Source organism: Odocoileus virginianus, chromosome 4, assembly GCF_023699985.2.
Source record: "Odocoileus virginianus isolate 20LAN1187 ecotype Illinois chromosome 4, Ovbor_1.2, whole genome shotgun sequence".
Taxonomy (NCBI): Eukaryota; Metazoa; Chordata; class Mammalia; order Artiodactyla; family Cervidae; genus Odocoileus; species Odocoileus virginianus.
The window spans coordinates 82431247-82450411 of record NC_069677.1 but is presented as its reverse complement, the minus strand read 5'-3'; the positions used below and the strand labels follow the sequence as shown (position 1 = coordinate 82450411).

Sequence of the window (19165 nt, the reverse complement as noted above, 5' to 3'; positions counted from 1 at the left end):
ATGGGGTCGTGAAGAGTCGGACACGACTGAGCGACTTCACTTTCACTTTTCATTTTCATGCATTGGAGAAGGCAGTGGCAACCCACTCGTGTTCTTGCCTGGAGAACCCCAGGGAGGGAAGAGCCTGGTGGGCTGCCGACCTCTGTGGGGTCTCACAGAGTCGGACACGACTGATGCTACTTTGCAGCAGCAGCAGGAGCAGCAGCATGACCATGAGAGAGCCCTGTCGATTACAAATTGACACTTACCAAGGTCATTTGCCATGACTGAGCAACAACAATAACAATGACAATAACAGTAACAAATGCCATCTGCCTCTGCAGGGATTGAGCCCCATGCTGCAGCAGCTGCTGATCTTCAACACCCTCCGAAGGGTATCACAGCGGAGAGTGAGGCACTCTGGCTCCAGGGAGACTGGTGGAACAGGTCTTTAGATAGTGAGGTATTTTCAGAAACTGATTTCATGACCCCAGTCCTTGACTCTCTTCATATCTAGAAAAGCACTGAATCCCTTCATGGTGACATCAGCTCCTCATGCCTAGTAGAAAACCTTTTGTAAAGTAAGCGCTTGATTGCATTGAACTCCTCCTGCACCAAAATCTTATGTACTGATCTTCCCAACTACCTCTTTGAAGCAATCTCTCAGAGCTATCTGAGGGGCCGTCTTCCAGGCTGCAGTCCTCATTTTACCCCAAATAAAACTTAATTCATAACTCTCACTTTGTGCATCTTTTCGTTCAACAGTATTTTGAAAGTAAGTTAGATAATTCTCTATTAAATATTTAATTTATTTGTGTATAATGAGTGGTTTCTTTGGTTAACAAATTTGTTGAACCTAAAATGGAAGTTGAAGCTTTCAGCAAAACAGCAGGATGATGGAGGACAAGATAAATGATCACATATTCCTCATTCTCGAAGTTAAGAACTCTCCTACTAGACATGCACAGAAAGGCTTGTTGGAGGTCAAAAAGGGAGGGGGTGCCACCCCATAGCATGTGATGTCAACCTACCCACAGGCCTCTTTGCTGGAATTCATCTTGGTTAAGAGGTGCCCACACACAGGAGCACCCTGAGATAAACCGAATATGGACTCAGCAGCAGGCAAAGCAAGATGATTGGCCAAACGAAATTCAGAAAGAAATACTCATAAAAGTGATTCAAGCTACCTCGAGGCCACAAATCTCCTTCTGAGCCTGCTTGTGTGTCCATCCACACATACTCTTTTTCCTTCTAATAAAGACTTGTTTCACTACTTTCTGTTTCTATGTGGAAATTCCTTTTACACAGCTGCTGGGCGAGGGCCTTGTCACTGGTTGCTGTCCCTGGTGGTCTAGTGGCTAGGACTCAGCGCTCCCTCCTTCCCTGGCTCCTTTCAGTCTTTGGCAGGGGACAGATATACCCTGCTTCAAATGGTAGCAGGCCATCTGTCTGCACCCCGCCTATTTCCCCAGTGTCAGCTAGATTCCATGCTGGACTACAAAGCCCCTGCCCCAGATTTCACAGCAATAGTCAGGGTTGAGGTAGGTGTGGGACAGTGGTGGGACAGGACCCAGTAAGCTACGGTTGGATCCTGAATGGGATCAAAGATGACAGAGACTCTGGGTTTCCCTGGTAGCTCAGCTGGTAAAGAATCTGCCTGCAATGCAGGAGACCGCAGGTTCAATCCCTGGGATGGGAAGAGCTGCTGGGTATTCTGGCCTGGAGAATTCCATGGACTAGAATTCATCGGGTAGCAAACAATCGGACACGACTGAGTGACTTTTCACTTTCATTGGAGCGCGCTGTCCCCACCCCACCCAGTGACAGAAGCTCCACTCCTGATCTCAGCACTGCTTCTACCAGGGGAGGTGGTCTTACCAGACTGGTCCAGTAAGCCACAAGTCAGGGACCCCGGAAGCTTAGCTGATGGGTCTCTGGCTTCCCTGTACCATCCCCGAAGCCACATTGCACTTTTTCAAACACAAACACAAGAAAGCAACTAGACTCTTGCAATATATACTTTTTATCATTTCTTGAGGCCATCGGGACCGGAGCTGCAGCCTGCAGACCTCCCAGGAGAGGGCCAGCCGCAGCCGAGCCCCGAGGAGGTGAGGGGCGTGCGAGGATCTGGGTGTCGGGGCGGGAGTGGGGGCCTAGCGCGCTGGTTCTGCACCGCCTGCGAGACCAATCCAGGAAGCAGCGCCACTTCCTGATTCCTGGAGAGCTGCTGCACCCCTTTGTGGGCCAAGGCCGCGGGGGCGCCCCAGCCGAACTAGCCCTCGCTGTCGCGCAGGCGCACTGAGCCTCACGGATTCCGCGGCCGGCCGTTTTTTTTTCCCGCCGCGCAGGCGCATTGAGCCGCGCACTGTGAGGCTCTATCGTCAACAGCTGGGAGCAGGCCGGCGGGCGATGGGCGGGGCCCCTGTTGCGCTGTGGCTCGGCCGTCGCCCCGCCCACTTCCGGCGTGCGGCTCTTCCGGGCGGAGGCGCCTGGCCTGGGTCCGAGCTGGGGCGCGTCCAGACGAGGAAGGAGACGACCGTCGACCGTCGAGCCCGCAGCCGCCATGGCGTCCGGCGGAGTCCGCGGGCCGACGCCGCGCTGGGGACTGACACTCGGCGGCGCTGCGCTGATCCTGCTGCTCCTCCCGGCGGCCGCCGCGCAGGGTGAGGGTGGTCGGGGGGCACAGGGTCAAGGGGTCGAGGGGACCGGGCTAGGTGAGGACAGGGGGAGCTGGGCCGAGGTCAAGGAGCGCGGAGGGCAGGGGGTCGCAGCCGCCCGGGGTCGCTGCTCCAGGCCCACGCGGTTTGCGGGGACGGCCGGGAGCCACCCGAGTGTCCGTTCGTGGTCTGGACCGGCCCTTTGTCCTGGCTCAGCATTCGGGATGGTCCGGGACCGCGGGGCGGCCTGGCCGAGCGCGCTGTCCCCTCTTTAATGGCCCTGCTACCCTGGGAAAGAGCTGTCGATTGTGGACCCGGGGTCGGAAGCAGAGCTCTAGAGCTCGCTTGACCCACAGCAGGTCAGCGGCTGGAGTCCAGGGGCCTGGCCTTTGTGTGGGCACAGCTGGTGTGTTGGAGGGCTTTGCTCGACAACAGGTCGAGGAGACCTGTGTGCAGCCCTTCCACCGATGCCCACTGTGCAGAGTAGACCCCTCTGAGGAGCTCCAGGGTCAGCAGCCAGTGCCTGCCCTGCCGCCCAGGTTTTAGGCTCTGCAGACCTTCCCTACTTGGGCAGGTGGGTGGTCCTCCTGTTTATCCCACCACTTCTCAGTAACCACCTGGGCCAGGTGCTGAGCCCACATGGTGACTGGCTGATGGAAGAGCTGAGTTCCTGGGCCGCCTGACCTGGAAACAGCAGTTAGAGGGGTGAGGGGTGAGGAGGGTGCATGACCTAAGAGCTCAGAAGCTCCAGAAAAGGGGCTGCTGGAGGGCAGTGTCCTGTGGATGATCTGCAGGTGGGTGGGGATCTTGGAGGATTTGATGGGGGAGCTGTGTGTGGCGTGCGGGGGATGGGGGGTAATCACCAGTGTGGGGCACAGAGCCTCTGGCTGGCCACCTCACCCTCCTGGGCCAGCCTGAGGGGCTGGGGCGTTTCTCAGCTCTGGTCAGCTGTAGCTGCATCAACTCTGTTTAGCCCTGCAAGGCACCTCTCCTCTGTGTGGGTTGAGCGCGTGTCTGCGTGCAGCGCTGCGTGAGTCTCTTCAGTCTCCTTCTGAACACATTTGGGTGCACACTTGTGACATTGTCTCTCAGTGCAGCAGTGGATTTGCACAGAATAGGGAACTTTTAGTTGAAATTGACTTTTCAGCACAAATGTGAATTTTCAGCACAACAGGATATATGTAGCTGAAGAGAAAGAGTTGTCAGGAAGATCTGGCTCCCGTGACCATGGGTCCAAGGAGCCCTGTGAGCTGGTCTGATTGACCTGGGAGTGCTCTTTACTAAACAAGATGGATGAGAGCCAAATCTGCTATCACCCAAGAGCCTCTCCTGGGTGGCTGAAGGGCCTGTGCTCTTGGATTGTTAGAGTGGGTGTGTCAGGAAACGCCCCCGGTGTGTTTGGCTGCTTGCTTTTCATGCTGGCTTAGCCCTGGACTTCTGAAGCCGCCAGAGACCCCTGTGAGCTGAGTGGGCGGGTCCTGTGACAGTTTGGGAATGAAACCAGGCTCTGTTTCAGGAGGAAAGCCGCTGTTTTTCTAGCCACACTGAGCACTGAGGTGCCCCTTTCCCACAGAGCCTGGGCTCGCTGTGTGATTTTACTGCTTGTCATGCTATAGGAATGTGACTGCATCATCTAAGATACTTTGCATTCCTTGCAAGGATGCTGTGTGTATTAGTCAGGAAAAATTACCTGAAAGAAACAGAACCAGCAAGGTATATGTAGAGTTATGAGGGACTGGCCCACGGGACCGTGAGGCTGAGGAGCCCCATGAGCCACTGTCTGCCCAACCAGGGAGAGCTGGCGTGTGGTCCAGTCCACACCTCAAGGCCAGGCAGCAGGGAGCCAGGGAGTCACGGCGCAGTCTAAGCCCAAAGGCTCACTGGCAAGGGGAGATGACATCTCAGCTCATAAGGCAGATTCGTGCTGCCTTGCCGTTTTGTTCTGTCAGGGCCTCAGTGGATTGGGAGATGCCCACCTCCTTGGAGAGGGCCAGTGCTTTCAGCTGTCCACCCGTTCAGATGCTAATCTCTTCTGGAAACACTTTCACAGTACTACTGGAACTGTGTTTTGGGAATTCCCTGGCAATCAAGTGGTTAGGACTTGGTGCTTCCATGGCCAGGGGCCCCGGTTCCACCCCTGTTCGGGGAACTAAGATCCTGCAAGCCATGAGGCATGGCCAAGAAGAGGGAAAAAAACTTCGTAAAAAGGAAAAGAGAAACGGTGTTTTACCAGCTCTCTCGGTGTTTTACCAGCTCTCTCGGCATCCCTTGGCCCAGACAGATTGACAGGTGTGTGAGCTCAAAGACCATCACGACAATCCAGAACCAGCCATGTCTTCTCTGCTGTGCGCTTGGGTGGAGGGGAGGCGTTAGGAACCCACAAGGTGTTGAAGAGCTTCGGAGAGATTCATTGAATTGAAGAAGTTTCGTGGGCTTTGGGCCCCACTTTATTTGTGTATGGGGTCAGACTCCAGCTGAGTTTCATCTTTACATCCGGAGGGAAGGCGACCCCTGAAAGGACCTCAATCTGTTGTCCTAAACAGAGGGATCCAGAGGAGCTGGGGGTGGAGGTGGGGCTCCTCCAGCACTCTTCAGTCCAGCAGCACTGCGGTCCTGCTGCTAAAAACGGGGGGAAGGGGGCTCCCAAGCAGGTCACAAGGCAATGGGTGCGTGCACGGGTCTGAACCTTTGCCTTGCTCTGTACTCTCCTTCCCCCTTTTCTGCCGAGGTGGTAAGACAGCCAGGACTTTCTGTCTAAATGAACTTGCCTCCACATTCCTCCTGTGAAGGTGACAGCCCCAGCACCCCCCGCCCCACGTGTCCTTTCACCCTGCGCCATGGCCACAGTGCCTGATTCTGGGGACCTTCCACTGCCACTGGCATGGCCAAATGCAGGCCTCTGGTCTGTTATGTTCCACAGGAAATATGCTTATTGTTTCCTTGTTGTTAGAAAACATGCCTCTTCATACACGTAGTGTGTGTCCTTCTTTGGTTAAGCAAGACTCACCTGAAACTGTAGGAAAGAACTCACGTGTACCATGGCTGGTATGTCCTGAGAACCCTTTTTCTTTAGCTTAGTTTTCCTGAGAGCACAAGACTTAAGGTTCTCTAGTCACTGGCTCAGAGTCCAAGCTGGAGAGCCCAGCTTCAGCGACATTGCCCCTTCAAGCTTGGGATCTTGGGTGGGCTTTTTGGCTTCAGATTTCCTGTTTCCATGATGAGATAAAAATGCCCTGAATGACCAAGAGTACCTGGTCTCTGAATCAGATGTTAATAGTTAACATGTTTTCCTTACTACGCCCTGGGGTTTTCAAGGGCTTTGTGCTGACTTTGTGAGGGCTATATAACATTGATGTTTCTGCACTGAGAACCTGCCCGGCGGTTCCAGGCCATGCTGGGAGCAGGAGGGCGAGGCAGTCCCCTTGGCCTGCCCCTCTTGGCTTCTCTGTTGACTTGTGTTGGCCCGTGACATGGAGACCCTGGGCTGGACAGGTCTACTAGTTACCTGTAAGACTGGTTGTCACACAGGCTTCTACGTTGGAAATTCCCCATGAAGAATTCCTCTGCTTTATTACTGTTGCTCTCTTGGCCTCTGTTAAGATTGACGACAAGGAAGTGCAGGCTTTCTTCAGTTTTTCAGAAGGAATCGAGAGTGAATGTGTTAGGTGTCATGCAGATAGATCCCCACCATGCCTCCCTGTCCAGCGCTTTATTAGAGAAAGTTCAGAGCTGCAGATAAAGTTGAAGGAAAGATGGTGCAGTGAACTCCAGAATCCCTGTCCTTGCAGCCTTGGCCACGTGTGCTCTGCCTTCCTGTCTGTATCTGCCTGGGACGGCTTATTTTGGCGGTACAACGTGGCTTGTGGGACTGTAATTCCCTGACCAGGGACTGAACCCAGGCCACTGTAGTGAGAGTGCAAAGTCCTACCCATTGGACCGCCAGGAAAGTTGGATTACCCAGACTGATGAGAGCAAGTTGTCATGTGGCCATTTGCCCTAAGTTTGTCAGGGTGTATCTCCTAAGAAGGAAGATATCAGCAGAACGTGACAGGTCTGCATGGTGACCATTAGGATGCTACTGAACACTTGATTTAACACACACCCCATGCACACGGATCACCCAGTAGCATCCTCTGGCCAGTGACCCCGGGCACTCGTGTTGCTTTTGGCTGTGATGTCTCTTAGACTCCATTCCCCTGGGGCAGCCCCTCATCATGTCCTTGGGCTGAGGCCTCTTTGCGGTCCCATCAGTTTCCTCTGATCTGATTCTAGTGCCTGTGGGGAGGGTTCAGCCACTGGGTGACTATCCTTCTCCACCCTTGGAGGCACCTTCTGCCACTGGTCCTGTGGTTCTGTGGTCATAGGTCGTCGCGGCAATACGTTTATCACTCTTTGGGTGCCTCTTCTCTTCCTAAGTACAGTTAAATGGGGTGGCGGGGTGCTCTGAGACCATATGTAATCTCTTGTCCCTCCACAAATGGCTCAGTGGTCTTGGTGTCCATTGTGATGGAGACTCTTGGCTGGTTGTCCTTCTCTGTTTATTCCATGCTAGTGTGAAATCATGAACGTTGAGGAGGTGAGAGTCCATCACTCTGATGTTTTGGTCGTGCCAGTTTGGCAAGGAGGACCCCCCACCCACGCTGGCTTCTGGGCCTTTGTGCCACTCTCAGAGGCAGCAGGCTGTCCGAGGTGACGGTGTCATCTCTGCCCCAGTTGTGGGGCCAGCTGTTGTCCTGCACGGAGTGCCTTGTAGTGGGGACAGCATCATCTACCCTCGGCCCCTTGGTGGACAGAAGTCAGAATTCAGCTTTCAGGTGAAGCTGTCCTTACAGCAGCCCCGCGGGCTCCCCCTCCTGCCATCCAAGGCTGGGGGTAGGGGGGCTCTGAACCCCTGTGGCAACCCTGCCCTCTCGGCCCTGCTGTGAGAGGCATTTGGGGGCTGTTAGCCTCCTCTGCCCTCCTGGGCTGAATGTGTCAAAAGTAGTCTAAAATCAGCTTCAACACAAACTTAACAGCACTTCACTGGAGGCTCTGAGAAGGGTGCTATTTAATAGTGATTGTCTTAGAATGGTATGTTGTGACAAAAATGGGATGTACAAGAGCTGCACTATTGAAGAGAAGTGCTCCCAGCCCTCTCAGGTAGCAGTTTACTGTACAGGTCCTGGTCAGCAAACGTTATGAATGAGATTGTGACTTAGACCTAAAGCTCCCCGTCCTTCATCTTATCATGAGACTCTCAGGAAGTCCAGGGAGTTGGGGGACCCAGGTGGTGAGCACTCCTCTGCCCGCCATTGGGTTTGTCACATTCTGAAATTACAGACACCTCCGTGCCTCCATGCACACGTCTTTATCAAGAGCTCAGTGTTCCTCTTTCCTTAGATCCATTCATTCTGTGTGCAGTGAGATGCAGGAACCTACGTGTGCCGTCGAGTGCATTCCACCTGTGCGACCCTGACCTCTTTCCAGCCTCAGAACAGGTGTTGCCAGCCGTCGGGGGCCCCACCCAGTCTGACCTGCCTGCCTCAGTTGAGTCTCACCTGTCCCGAACCCTGTGCTGTTGTCCTTTGTGGGGGCCTCTCCCTGCCCTCATGGTCTGTAGAGTCATGTGTGCGGGCGCACTTCTCTTCGGGGCTGAAGAGTGTCCCACTGCAGGACTCTGCAGTCACCTCTGTCCCCTGCCCCCAGGCACTGCGTGTGAGGAGGAGGTGGTGCTGGGAGGGGCGCGTGTTCCCACTAGGCAGGAGGAGCTGCCTGGAGGCTCTCTGGACCTGTGGGGAGGCCGAGGGGCATGCACAGTGCCTGGACCCCTGGGCTGTGTTCAGCTCTCTGCTGTTCCCATTTGTAAAGATTGCCGTCAGCCCTCCTGTGCACGTGGGTCCTGGTGGGTCTGGGACACACAAGACTGAGAGTAGAACTGCTGAGTCTCGGCGGAGCATCTGTTTGTTTGCAAGTGGCTTCTGCACACCTACTGACTCGCCGAAAGCCCCTGATCCTCGCCATGGTTTCACATCCTTAGTTCTGGTGGGTGTGAAGTGGGACCTGACTGTGCCTCCTGTGCCTTTCCTGGTGGCCAAGGGTTGTGCTCAGGCCTCTCGTGTGTGCGCATGTCAGGGCAGCCTGGGGTGAAGAGCAGCTGCTTGATGGTGGTTTGGAGAGTCTTTGTTCGTGCACCAGCTCTCCCCTGACTGGCTTGAGTTCCAGAGCTGTTAGCTGCTCAGCTTTGAGTCCTTCCTGTAGTGGCTGTCCCAGGAAGATGCCTGAAGGGCGGGGGTGTGGGGGGTGCTCCACGGGGTTAAAACGGCTTCTCCCTCCTGCCTGGGGGACTGGCCAGGGGCTGAGGCCTGGCTCAAGCCCAGCCTGGCGCTGCTGTGGCCTTTGGCTCCAGAGTGTCTGCTGAGAAGCTAGTCAGTGGTGCCCAGGCAAGAAGCAGGCACCGTCTCCCGGGAGACCCCGGGGTCAGGACCGCGCATGCTGCTGGCATGTCCCCACAGGATTCTGCTTATAGAGGCTCAGCCGTGCACCTTGAAGGCTGGCTGTCCCTCTCCAGGTTCTGAGCATGGCTCTCTGTGCCCTCCTGGTGTTGACACTGCAGGGTTCTCAGTGATGTTCACTCTTTCCCTGCAGGTTGTTCTCAGAACACAAGCAGAACCTGTGAAGAGTGCCTGAAAAATGTCTCGGTAAGTGGTACACGGTCAGCGCATGATCCAGAAGCACACTGGCCAGCTCTGACTCCAGGGGCCGTGTGCATGGTGTGGGGTTCAGGGCAGTCAGTGACAAGCTTTTCTTGGGCAATTTAAGCTATCTCAGGAGAGCTGCACACACCACCGAGTTACTAAAGTGCTGCTTCAGCTCCTGAGAGCAAACGTGTAACGGGCTCACAGCCAGGAACGCATGTGAGCCCCGGAGCCCGCAGGTGTGGTGTTGGGTGAGCTCAGGTGCTTGGAAGTGGGGAGGCATGTTTAGCCCCTAGTCTGTGACTGTGGACCTGTGTCCAGGGCTTCCTGGGCGTCATTCCACCTTGCAGGCCTGTTGGGACAGGGGCTGGGCTGTTCTACACATGGGCCCTGAGACGTGGCAGGTGTGCCTGGAGTCCTCCCAGCCCCCCTCTTCTCACCCAGTGCTGAGCGTCAGCTCTCCTGCTGAGGGGCCCTTGAGACAGAGTGCCCCATGTTCTTTCTCATCTCTGGGGTTGGGGTGCCCAGATGACAGTGGGTGCACACATCCTCTGAAGGCCTGACTCCAACTCTGAACCCAGGCAGGGGAGGGCTTCCCTGGTGGCTCAGTGGTGAAGAATCCACCTGCTCAATGCAGGAGACACGGGTTTGATCCCTGATCCGGGAAGATCCCACATGCCTTGGAGCAGCTAAGTCCCTCCATGCTCTGGAGCCCATGCCCTGGGACAGGAGAAGCCACCACAGTGAGAAGCCCACGCGCTGCACCTAGAGAAAAAGCCTGACCAGCAGTGAAGCCCAGGGCAACCAAAAGTAAGAGTGCAGCGGAAAGCCAGGCCTCAGTGTGGGACTCCTCAAAGCGCAAGAGCTGCCGGAAGGGTCCATAGGCTCCTGCAGCCTGCCAGCGCCCCGTGTGGTTCACCACGTGCTTGTACCTCGTTATCTAAAAACGGGAGAGAGATGGTGGCAGAACTACCCCAGAGGAGAACTTACTGCAGTGTGCTCCAGGGGCGCTCGGTAAAACTGCAGGGAAAGAATGGAAGATGAGATGTTTAAAACTTGATGGTTTTAAAATGGAGGATTTCCCCTCAATTTTTAACTCAGGAAAGAACCACTGAAATGGAAGGGATCCTCAAATGGCCAAAATGAAGAAGGCCTTGCTGCTATTTGTCATTTTGAACATGAGGCACCAGAGTGTACACTGCCTCGGTGGTCCTGGGACCCCAGGTTTCATTGCGACATTTTTTTGGTAACAGACTTTCACCCTAACTTGGGATGGAAAAATAACATTGTTTTCCATCCTGTTAAAACCTGGAAGAAAAACAACTTGGTGAAATCTTTACTTTCAAGCATAAAAATACCCAGAATGTTCTAACCTGGGTGGGCTTGTTAGGTGGCTCAGACCTCCCATCTAAGCCAGCACTTGCCCGGCTCCGGGCCCCTGCCTGATGTGCCAGCCAGGTCCCCACCACGTGTTCCAGGGACACAGGCAGCCCAGCTTCAGGCTCACTGGCTCTGCTTCTCTTGAGTTGCATCGTCTTTAAAATGGACCACTCAAAGCAGTCGTAGAGGTCAAGTTAGGGTCTTTGCAGGGTAATAACCTTGGGTGGACACCACTCAACTGCCTGGCTTGGTCCCTCCTGCAAGGGATGTGGACCCTGCAATGAGGACATGGGGAAGCACACAGTGCCTGCCTTCCTGCCAGTGCTGCAGGAAGCCACGAGGCTTGGGGTGCCTGGTTGAGTGAGGAGGGCCTTGGTGGGTGGGTGGAGGTGAGCTGCTGTGTTGGGGAGGGCGTTGAGGGGGAACAGCAGTGGGGGGGGCAGTACAGGGCAGACCCTGGCCTGTCTGACACCTGACATCCTACATCGTCTCTTCTAGTGCCTTTGGTGCAACACGAACAAGATGTGCCTGGACTACCCAGTGACCAAAGTCCTGCCGCCCAGCTCCCTCTGCCGGCTGAGCTCTGCACGCTGGGGCGTGTGCTGGGGTGAGTCGCCACTTTCTTTGGTGTCTTGCAAAACCAGTGTCGTTTTGAACATTCTGGTTGTGTTTAATGAAGACACCAGAAGTGGGAATGGCCTGTGAGAGTGCTGGTGTCTGAGAGAGGGGTGGCCCAGGTATGAGGGCCATGGCCTCGGTTCTGCAGGCGTCTCCCCACATCCCAGGGCCGTGCAGGTGGTGTCAGCACCTGTCCCGGTGGTGGTGCTTCTGGGGAGACGCGTGCTCAGTGAGACCCAGGCTGGTTTCTAGTGGCCATGTGAGGTGGTGGCTGGTACAGGCTGCCACCTGGAACTCATTTTTATGAGCTGGGCTTATTAATCCTTTCCTTAGTAGCTCAGTTTCGGGGCCCTCTAGAGGCCTGCCTGGCTGCAGGTTGTGGGAGCCGGTGCTCTCACAGGGAGTTGTGACTGTCCGTTTGTGTGTTTGCGTCTTGGGTTCATCTGCAATTTAGTCTCTGTTACCTCTTTTTCTAAACGATTTCTCTCTCAGAATCTGTCAACCTTCAACTGAACAACTCACTTCTCATTTCACCCACTGAAACCTCAGGGACCCAGAAGTTTGTGTCTGTGGGGGGGGGGTGTGTGTGTATGTGCGTGCATCTACACGTGTAGAGACATGCTTGTTGATGTCCATGCAGCTGGCTGTCCTCATGGCCACCCTCACCCCAGAAAGGCTCCCTGGGCCTCACCAGCGTCTGCTTCGTCCTGGTGTCTGTCTCCCCGGGACCTTCCCTCCCAGCTGTTCCACGGCTCTGGCTCCAGGGAACTGTGGGCATCTTGGGCTTTAACTGTTAAAGTGCTTTTAACAGTTGGAAGCGTGGCTCCTAACACAGTGCGCACTTGAGCCCTCACCCCCTCTCTCCAGGCCTGAACTCTATAGAGTACACGCATGCATGTGCACATGTGTGTGTGTGTACAGACACTTGTATTCTAGAGGACATGCACACATATGCATGTACGCATGTGTGAACACACACTCGTACTGTAGAGGACAAACAGACATGCATGCACATGTGTGTGGACACACACACACACGTGTATTCAGTGGGTTGTCATAGGAGCCTGCAGGTGATGCCACTCAGACCACATCCAGTACTTTCCTCTCCCTGGGACCCCACGGGTGACTGCTGTGGTGTGCTGGTGGACATCGGGCTGTATGTGGGCTGCTGTGTGCTCCTGTGTGGGCTGAACGCAGATGCCTACCTCCCTGGGCATGCCCTTAGGACCAGACTGCTGGCTCACACCAGCAGTTTAGCCTATCAGCCACACGTTTCTCAGGAGTGGCCACCCCAGTCTACGCTGCTTCGGGCAGGGTGGGGCCTTAGTCGGTCCTTGTCTGTGACGTGAGGTTCCAGCCCTGGGGCTGTGAGTGAGGCTGGACACAGGACATCTTGCACTGGGCAGTTTGGGGAGGGGGACTCTGCATTCCACGCAGGCTCGCACTGGGTGAGGTGCTGGGGGGCAGTCTTTGTGGTAATAGGAGGGTGGAATGCCCGCAATTCCCAAGAGAAAGTGTGATGGACTTGTTGGGTTCATCCTCGGGCAGGCAGGGAGCTGGGATCTCGTCCAGGGGAGCCTTGCGGTCGGGCAGCTGGAGATACTCCTGGTTCACCTGGTCACAGCACACCTCGCTTCCATGCAGGCCTGGGCCCCATGTGCTTTCTGTTCTAAGAGATGATGGGCATCTTATCCAGTTCTAGGCATAATCATGTGGGGTTGTGATTGTGACAACCTTAAATGTATACATTTAGTTGGAGAACAGTGAAGTCTGCCATTTGGCCCCTTGTCCAGGACCGGGTCTCTCTTTGCTCAGGTCTATTACGCCCTGTTCCCCATCATGGTGAGATTTCTGTTTCTGCTTTATAACCGGGTCTAGCTGCTGACGAGAAAGGCTCCTGTGGGGGCAAGGTGTGTCTTAGAGCCAGGGTCCTCTCTGTCTGACCGGTTTTTAAAGTTGATTGTTTGGGAGTTCTCTAGTCCAAAAGTTACACCCCCTCCTTGCAAGGGTCTTGTGTTACTACTATTTCTTGTGTTTCTGGCACTTCAGGATAGGTCAGGAGAGAAAAAAACACAAGATTCATGGCCAGCACTGTTACCCTGGCAGCCTGAGGTGGCTCTGGGGTGGGGGCACCAGGGCGGCAGGCATCTGCCTCCCCCACCCCCAGCCAAGGAACCGGCAGGGTCGAAGGTTATCAGCTCCATGAGGCAAGTCCAGTGCTGCAGACTATCATGGGAGGGTCCCACCACTATCCAGGAGTACAGGGCGGGGCTGGGCTGCCTGGACGGTGCCAGGCTGTCCTGTGAGAGGCTCTGGTGTGAATGGAGTGGAAAAGTACTGGCTGGCTGTTTTTAATTTGTAAACCCTCAAGAGAAGCTGGAAAGAATTGGAACTTGTCCTAAGTGTGTTTGGTCTGGACAGGAAACCATAGTCAGCTGATGGCGGCAGTGCCGTTTTCCAGGCCCTGGGTGTCCCTTGGCCTGGGCCATGGCTCTGGCGGGCCCTTGGCCTGCACAGGCCGACTTGCCTCCTGCTGGCCTTTGACTCAGGTCGTCAGAGCAGGGCTGGTCTCCCTGGTTTTGTCAGCTTTTCTCAGGCTGGAAATATCTCTCCAGCATCAGGTGATGAGGAAAGTTACCTGTTGCTTGAAGTTGATGGAAACTGGTGACTCAGTCACAGAAACAGGCTGGAGGAAGGTGGGGCATTGCCGCCACAGCCCTGGTTCTGGAGACCCCATGGGGGCGAGGTGCTCCTGGTTCTGGAGACCCCATGGGGGAGGGGCACTCCTGGTTCTGGAGGCCCCACGGGGGGGCGGGGCACTCTTCGTTCTGCAGACCCCACAAGGAGGGGCATCCCTGGTTCTGGAGACCCTTTGGGGAGGGACATCCCTGGTTCTGGAGACCCTTTGGGGAGGGACATCCCTGGTTCTGGAGACCCCATGAGGAGGGACATCCCTGGTTCTGGAGACCCTTTGAGGAGGGACATCCCTGGTTCTGGAGACCCCACGAGGAGGGGTGCTCCTAGTTCTGGAGACCCCACGAGGAGGGGCGTCCCTGGTTCTGGAGACCCCATGGGGGAGGGGCGTCCCTAGTTCTGGAGACCCCACGAGGAGGGGCGTCCCTGGTTCTGGAGACCCCATGGGGGAGGGGCGCTCCTGGTTCTGGAGACCCTGCAGGGAGGGGTGCTGCTGGGAGCACTCAGGCCCCTAACTCTGCGCCTTTGCACCTGCAGTGAACTTTGAGGCCTTGATCATCGCCATGTCAGTGATCGGGGGCTCCCTGCTCCTGGGGGTTGCCATCTGCTGCTTCTGCTGCTGCTGCAGGAGGAGCCGGAGCCGACGGCCAGACAAGAGCGAGGAGAAGGCCATCCGGGAGCGAGAGGAGCGCCGGGTCCGGCAGGAGGAGCGGTGAGGCCCAGCCTGATCCGGGGGCGGCAGGGTGGGGCGCTCCTGCTGCCCAGGCTTCCTCCACGTCTGAAGAGCGGGCCCACGTGGAGTATCCACAGGGTTTTCTCAGGGCGGCATGGAGGGCGGGAAGCTGAGTGTGGGGGCTGGGCCGGCATGGCCTCTAGCGGGTCATCCGGTCCTGAGCCAGTAGAGGCTCAGCAGGAGGAAGGCACTTAACTAGGGTTCCTGTCCGTCTGGGGCCTCACTGGGCCTCTCGTGTGACCAGTGCTCTGGTGGCCGCGTGCCCCTGGTCCTGGAGCCCTTTGGTGAGTGTGCGTGGTGCGGCCAGGGTTGGGGGGCTGACCTGCCAGCCCGAGGCTGCTAGGGGCCAGGACCCATGTACTCCCCACTGTCTTCAGAACCAAAGAGAAGATCTTTGCGGATCTGTTTTTATGTGAAAAGAACATTCTCTAAAATCACAGTAAGGGGCACTGGAATTGGTTTTATCAAAAGGAAGAGTTGGATGATGTGCCATCAGAGCAGCCTCGCGTGCCTGCTGACACCTGCCCGTGCCAGCAGGCGTGGCCGCGGCCAGGCTGTCCTGCCGGCCCAGCTCCAGGCCGGAGGCTGTGAGGCACAGCTGTTACAACTACGCCGTGGTTTGGTGCTAAACCTGATTTCTCTATTTTAGGAGAGCGGAGATGAAGTTGAGACATGATGAAATCAGGAAAAAATATGGTAAGAACAATGGGCTCCCCATTTCTGTTTGCAGGAGCTGACCCGGCCTTCCCAGTCACGTTCAGTGCCGGGCAGTCTCTGCATGTGGGGGGTGGCTCTCGGGAGCACGTGGTTGACCACTGGTGCCCCCAGGTGTTTGTGCCTCCATCGGCCTTCCAGGCACCTGTGTACCCATGAGGTGCTGCCTCCCTTCCCCTGTGCTCTGATTCACCTTCCAGTGGTGGAGCGTCCGAGCTGCCGGGCCCTGCGTCCCCCACCCTCAGGCTGGAGTTGCTCCTGGCCTGTCTTCCCACCCTCTCGGCAGTGACCACACTCAGGCCTTGTCCTGGGAGCTGTGTCGTGTTCTGTTTCAGTGTTTGCTTGGCGAGGTTTTCCGTTGTGGGAACTGTTTTCTTCGGTGTTATGAGCATTGAACCTGCTCCTGTGTTTAGATGGTTCTGTGCTGATTGTCAAACCACCAAAATCATTGGTGTTTTCTGCACTTGGTTTCCTCCGAAATTGGAAATTGTAGAAAGGAACTTTTTGACATCTGATTAAAATTAATGTAAGTAAGAGACAGGTGGGTGTGTGCTCGCATGCATGTGTACACACACACACACACATACCTGGACCTGTGCCCAGCCTGCACAAGGCCTTTTCTGGAGCAGTCAGACATCTGATTACAATTAATGTAAATAAGACAGGTGGGTGTGTGCTCGCATGCGTGTGTATACACACACACACCATACCACACCACCCCTCCTCCCGCCCCCGGTCCTGTGCCCAGCCTGCACAAGGCCTTTTCTGGAGCAGTCAGAGATTCCCTGTATTCCTTTCAAGGAGCTGATCAGTTGCCCTGTAATTGCATTGATGGAATTAACTTGTGTGCGTTTGTGTGAAGCCCTCTGAATGGCCTGGACTGTGGAAGGAAAGCCTCGACCATGGGAAGAACTCGGGGCAGGGTCAGGGCTGAGCCTGACTGACACACAAGACACAGCGCAGACAAAACCCCAGCTCCTTTGGCATCCTTCTCACAAGGCAGCTTATGTCTGTTTTTCCCTCCAAACTAGAAGTAGCACGAGGAGCTGGTTTGGGTATTTTTTCCCAACAGGACCTTAACAATCCTGCTTGATAGTTTCCTACCCCAGGCCAGCTGTGCGTTTCTCCCCAGCTGAGCTCACCGTCTTCCCCTGACAGCACCCTCCCTCTGCCCGCACCTGGCCCCGTCATCCCCCACGCCCCAAGCCCTGCGGGGAGGGGAGTTTTGCAGTGGCTCCAGCTGTTTAGAGAGAGGGAGAGTATGCTTCTCACACAGACAGCTCCTGGTCTTCGGGTGTTTAGCTCTTTTACTGTTGAACTGACAAGTTTCGTTCAACTGAACTGTGGCCTTAATTCTGAAAATTAATCAGGATTTATATGGAGCATCTCAAGTATGGTGCTTTTGTTTTCTTCTGTATAATTTAGCCAGCCACGGAGGGATGACACAGTGGCTTTCATATTTCTTTCTGGATCAGCAAACACGTCTTTTTTGCTTAGGACCTATTTTTCTTAGAAGTATTGTTTCCAGTAAATTTCACTTTGGTTTTAAAGTCGCCAGTGGTGTGACGTTCTCAGAAGGGTAGTGTCTGAGCTCCTTGCACACCTGTCTTCCTTGGGGCTTCAGTAAACTTTCATATGGGCTTCTGTGGAAACCTTCGTGCACAGCCTCACGTGCAGTTTTCTGGCTCTTGTTGCCTGTGGCCGAGTGTATTTCTAATCAGGCTTGTTTTGTTTTCAGGTTTGTTTAAAGAAGAAAACCCATATGCCAGATTCGAAAACAACTAAGACGCACTTGGTGGCGCGGCGAGCAGTCTCCAGGCCTCTAGTCAGCAGGGACCCTGCTGCCCGTCCGCCTCCCACCCTGGGGAAGGAAGCTGCCTCGGTCCGAGGCCTGGGAGCTTCTGTTTCCTCTTCTCTCGTTTCTGTATTTAGTCACTTGAGACACGAAGGCTGTCAGGGCTTCTCTGTTGTTCTGTTGTCCACCTGGGGAGGATGTGGCGTACCTCAGGCCTCCGGTCGTCTGTGAGCCAGTGCAGAGGGCCCTACACTCGGGCCCGCGAGGCCCACGTGCAGGAAGCAGAGTAGTGCAGTCCGTCCTGGGACCTCCCCCAACCCCTGTCGCTTCCCCTGCATCTCGGGGCCCAGGATGCAGTCTGACCTTGCCCACACCGAGTAGCATTGAGCCATAAACCTTTTTTTTTTTAATTATTGGATTTTATTCTCCTACCCAAAAGATTCTCCCAAAAAGCTTTATTGTCGAAGTTCAGACCACTTATAGGGTCATTTTTCAAGTTTGTGTCTTTACTGGTACATCAAGATATTTTTCTAGTGTTCATCTGAATATAAAACCTCCGACAGGCGGTCGTCGGTCAGGTGCTGTTGTGTCCTGGGGGTGGGAGGGCCTCCTGAGGCTCTGGCTGCCTTTTCAGCCCCACTGAGCGTCAGCCTTGGGGTCGGGGGCTCCCGAGTCAGACCCTCCCTTTGTCTCTGGTGGTCACTCAGGGCTTGCAGGTGACCACGGGCCCTCCCTCAAGAGGAGGGGGCCGCTGATGGGATCTCCACACATAGGCACTGGCGGCTGTCCCGCTTGTCCACGGACCCGAGCTCCCTCCCCGTCGTCTGTCTTGGCCTGTCCTGGGAATCTCCCACAGAGGCGGCTTCTCGAAGGGGGGTTGGGTGCGTGTGGTGCCGCCCTTAGGGTTCCTTTCTTCCACATTAAGATGCAGGCCTGCAGTCAGTAGCCCTTGCGCTTCCTGGCAGGGACAGCAGATGGTAAAGTCACTGTGAACAGCCTTTCTTTAAAAAAATCTGAAAACAGTCCTAGTTGGCAAATTGTTTTAAATGAGGAAAACATTGAGCTTTGAGAAGGAAGGTGAAAGTGCACAATAAGTGGGGTTCATGCGGATCCAGGGGTCACACATGCTTGGTTAGCCGCACGGATCTGTGTTTGACCTCACAGTTCCACCCTCACATTTCACAGACCAGAAACAACCTTTAACAAAATCCTTTGTCTTATTTCTCTGATTTCTTGGGCATTTGATAGCAATGAAAGTATTAGGAAACATTCCTAAATATAACAGTCTGCAAATTTTTACTTTATGCTGTTTGTTCATAAACTTTGTAGTAGACTAATGAACGTTGTATTAACATGGTAGTTAGTATGAATGTAAAATCACTCTTTCTTGACTTGAGGCTGCTGAGCTGAAAGCCAAGCCGGGTTGTAGATAAAATGGGTTGTTAGAGCGGGGTTGCTGGTGCACGTGCCACCCTCCCACACAGCACAGAGCCCTCCCGGGAGCGGCTCTGCCGTCTCATGTTCTTCTGAAGCAGCACCAAGAGCAGCCAGAGGTTGTAACCTCAAGGAAACCACGAGTCTGAGTGCCTTAATCTTTAACCAGTTTCAATCAGCTGATTAATACATGCTTTTGTTGACTATGCCTTGCATTCCTTGTGTTTCATTTCTGGGGGCTGTGGATGTGAGTGCTTGGCGAGCAAGGGCAGCAGGGCTGCTGGAGTCTTAAGACTGGTTTCAGGACCCATTGGCACGAGTGCGCAGCCTGCTCCTGATGCCAGGCTGGTAGGGATGCTCCACACCACGGACTGAGTGGCCCCCGGGCCCTGCCCCACCATGCATGCATTCCACCTGCAGTTCCCCTGTTGCAGACCGTGGCCAGCACAGACACCCCCTCGTCCCCAGCTCCCCCCCCCCCCCCCGC

At 55.1% G+C, this 19165-nt stretch overlaps 1 protein-coding gene across 1 annotated transcript; it reads left to right on the top strand.

The window, feature by feature from the left end:
- The first annotated feature begins 2356 nt into the window (after positions 1-2356).
- Positions 2357-18893, top strand: PTTG1IP (PTTG1 interacting protein). The gene is made up of 6 exons (XM_020875162.2): positions 2357-2642; positions 9261-9313; positions 11189-11297; positions 14540-14714; positions 15385-15431; positions 17188-18893. Exons 1-6 carry the CDS (start codon positions 2543-2545, stop codon positions 17232-17234), a joined length of 531 nt encoding a protein of 176 aa, XP_020730821.1. The 5' UTR covers positions 2357-2542; the 3' UTR covers positions 17235-18893.
- Positions 18894-19165: the final 272 nt, after the last annotated feature.

Excerpts from the sequence above, each read along its gene's own strand:
- PTTG1IP (XM_020875162.2), top strand. The coding sequence starts at position 2,543 with ATGGCGTCCGGCGGAGTCCGCGGGCCGACGCCGCGCTGGGGACTGACA. Across the intron at positions 2,643-9,260 it reads CCCGGCGGCCGCCGCGCAGG|GTTGTTCTCAGAACACAAGC; the intron begins GTGAGGGTGGTC and ends CTTTCCCTGCAG. Across the intron at positions 14,715-15,384 it reads CGGGTCCGGCAGGAGGAGCG|GAGAGCGGAGATGAAGTTGA; the intron begins GTGAGGCCCAGC and ends TCTCTATTTTAG.